At 38.1% G+C, this 2,205-nt stretch overlaps 1 protein-coding gene across 1 annotated transcript; it reads right to left on the bottom strand.

Annotated features, from left to right (window-relative positions):
• Window positions 1-758: 758 nt before the first annotated feature.
• LOC107683208 (G1/S-specific cyclin-E1-like) lies at window positions 759-2,077 on the bottom strand. Its single transcript, XM_016479277.1, has 4 exons — window positions 1,970-2,077; window positions 1,695-1,852; window positions 1,148-1,421; window positions 759-1,082 (listed from the first exon to the last, which is right to left on the bottom strand). The coding sequence occupies exons 1-3, from the start codon at window positions 1,980-1,982 to the stop codon at window positions 1,305-1,307; spliced, it is 288 nt and encodes a 95-aa protein (XP_016334763.1). The 5' UTR covers window positions 1,983-2,077; the 3' UTR covers window positions 759-1,082; window positions 1,148-1,304.
• Between the last annotated feature and the right edge of the window lie 128 nt (window positions 2,078-2,205).

Here is a 2,205-nt window from a genome sequence, read left to right as displayed (position 1 = left end):
TCGTTCTCAGACTGCAAGCAGAGGGCACTGTGTATGTAGATGCACAAGCGAGACAGCCATTACAGGCCCTGTTCACCATTTTGCGACATTTCATAGATCTCTTAAGATGATCCAGCACTTCAGCGCATCTGCTATTATTGACTCGTGCTGTAAAACCGCCCGCAAGGGTACTTTTTTTTCTCCAATCTGCATGGATTGCTTTTCGATAATCAGACCAATTTATATATAAGGCTACTCATAATTCAATTATTCCAAGTTTCATTAACAGCCAAACTGAGCTGCTTCTGTACATGCATGTCAAATTATACACGCTTGAGTTTTTCCCCCATGAAGTTTAATGAGACACACTACAGGATGCAGCCTTGTTAGGAAATTAAATAGTTGAATATTTAAACCATTTATTTATTTTCCTTTTTGTAATGCATTAATATATTTGGTTGCTAATCCGTCTCTCATTTCACTGCCAAATCGAGAATTGTTAAACGCAAACATGTTAAAAATGAATAATTTCCAATTTGTTTTTCTTTTGAAAAGCAAATGGTTATTTTAAATAACAAAAATGTTAAAGTTAATTAAAATATAACACAATGTCTAAAAGACATTTCATATTATTTATATTATAATACGAAAGTAAAAATTCACACAATTAGTTCATTTACACACATCAGGAAATCAATAAGCATAGTATACTTAAAACTGTCCGAGACAGTGGCTTTATTTAGACATGATATAGAGAAATGTAGCAGCATCTTGTTTAAAAACAAACCTATAAAAAGCGAATTATCAAATTTGGTTACAAACACATAGGAGGCGACCAGTGGAAAATCTTAAATATAAAATTCGAGTCCTAGCTTCTGAAGCTGGTGATTTCTCTGGTCCTTTCTGGCAGTGGAGACTCGCATCCCCATGACAACCTGTCAGGATTTTGCTGGTCCAAATGGCAACCTGAGCCCCAGAAACCCATGCCCATATTTGTGTGGGGATCTCTGTGGTCATCTTTCCATCTGCTCCAGTCCCACCCTATTTTAGCAGCAATCAGAGACAGCAACAGCTCTGAGATTTTGGCAGGTAGTATACATTAACTAAAAAAAAAATAAAAACACCAAACCATTAAAACAAAAATTATTTCATGTCTTTCAAGTCTCACGTGGGGGAAAAAAATGAAGCATAAGACATTTTTGGTCTTGAGTCTTATGCTGATGCATGTGAGCTGATGCTTGCGTTTGTCCTGTAATGCCGTTGATTTGTTGATTTTCATTTAAACTCATCTGTCAGGGCTGTGTCCTATTCCATACATAATGAAGTCAGGAGACTGTGCTCTCGGGCTTTTCACTGCTGGGTGGTGGTGTGAGCACTCCAGAGGGAACAGGAGACCTCTGACTGCTCTCAATGTCCACTAGCTGATAGGAGTGCACCTTTCCCTGAAAAATAAGAAAAGAAACAAGAAAACTTTAGGCTAGAGGAAGTGAAAGAAACAAATGTTGTGGCTGGGGCAAATTTATGCAAAATTCTGTAGTGAGAACGAGACAGACGCTACTGTTTAAGCCCAATTTTCGTTTGTACGTAAATACACACACACAAATTATATATACATATAATATTCAGATTGAAGTGAACTGGCCTGAGATTAAAACCCAATTTAAGACAAACTAGACAAAGTAGTCGTGGCCAAGTTCAAAACAAAGTAAACTTACCAGCCATTCCATGTAAGGCACGTGGGTCTGGATATTGTGCATATCATCCACTGCTATTCCTTTGAATGTCTTGAGGGCTGAGCTGCCTGCTTCATGGATTGACATGGCGAAAGGGACCATCCATCTCACACACTCCTCCATGTCACACCACTTCAGCCCTGAAACCAAATAAATCAAAGGTCACTTCCAACCACTTAAGCCAATTTTGTGATATACATGCTCAAATACATAGAGCCGTTGAGAAGAAATTCACACAAGAGCTGTTAAATTCATACCTGAAACTTTCATCACTAGCTCTAGAGAAGAGAAGTGGAAGAGTGCAGAAGCTGCAAGAAGGCCGTAAGAGAACTCCACACTTCTTACATCCAGTATACACAGATCCAAGAGCTAAACAAAAAGACAAAGCCACAGCAAGTTCTTTTATTGGGTAGTTAAATAAGTCTAAATATTTTGCACTGCAATATGATATAAACAGGGGTGCACATAAGTTTTTCAGCCTGGTTCTCATAAG

Source organism: Sinocyclocheilus anshuiensis, unplaced genomic scaffold, assembly GCF_001515605.1.
Source record: "Sinocyclocheilus anshuiensis isolate Anshui unplaced genomic scaffold, SAMN03320099.WGS_v1.1 C33045159, whole genome shotgun sequence".
NCBI classification, from domain to species: domain Eukaryota; kingdom Metazoa; phylum Chordata; class Actinopteri; order Cypriniformes; family Cyprinidae; genus Sinocyclocheilus; species Sinocyclocheilus anshuiensis.
Note: the sequence above shows the minus strand (reverse complement) of the source record. Positions and strands in the feature narration are given on the sequence as shown.